The 421-nt window shown below is 44.7% G+C and overlaps 1 protein-coding gene across 1 annotated transcript; it reads right to left on the reverse strand.

Annotated features, from left to right (window-relative positions):
- Positions 1 to 11: 11 nt before the first annotated feature.
- Positions 12 to 217, reverse strand: LOC113465375 (histone H1.4-like; the record flags this gene model as incomplete). Its single annotated transcript, XM_026833177.1, is given in 1 exon segment — positions 12 to 217. A coding segment is annotated over 1 exon segment (206 nt), but the record flags the coding sequence as incomplete, so codon positions are not given.
- Positions 218 to 421: the final 204 nt, after the last annotated feature.

Raw genomic sequence — 421 nt, forward strand, 5'->3', positions numbered from 1 at the left:
ACTGTACTCACTTTCTTTTTTCGCTGGTTTGGCTTTCTTAGCAGCAGCGGTCTTCTTCTTCCTCGACGCAAAGTCACTGTCGCCATCAGAATCAGATAGGTCACTACTGTCAGACTTGGGTGCTGGTCTCTTAGCAGCTGGTTTTTTCTTCTTCACGGGTGAGGCTTTAGTTGGAGGGGGAGCGTCTTCACCTGAAGATACTACCATGGGTTCATCCCTACAAGAATAACACAGAAGATCAATGTTAACGAACAAGTTTCGTCTAATGATTACTAACAAGTCATCTAATAATCCTTGTTACTAAAGATCTTAGCAGTCTTTGTAGCTTGCTTCGTCCAATGTGAGTTCAAAGCAATCGCCCTAATTAGAGCTGATTGAGAGGCTGACGAAAAACGCCGACCCCGTCTGTACACGGGAAAAG

The sequence above is a fragment of the Diaphorina citri genome, unplaced genomic scaffold, assembly GCF_000475195.1.
Source record: "Diaphorina citri unplaced genomic scaffold, Diaci psyllid genome assembly version 1.1 scaffold62499, whole genome shotgun sequence".
Taxonomy (NCBI): Eukaryota; Metazoa; Arthropoda; class Insecta; order Hemiptera; family Psyllidae; genus Diaphorina; species Diaphorina citri.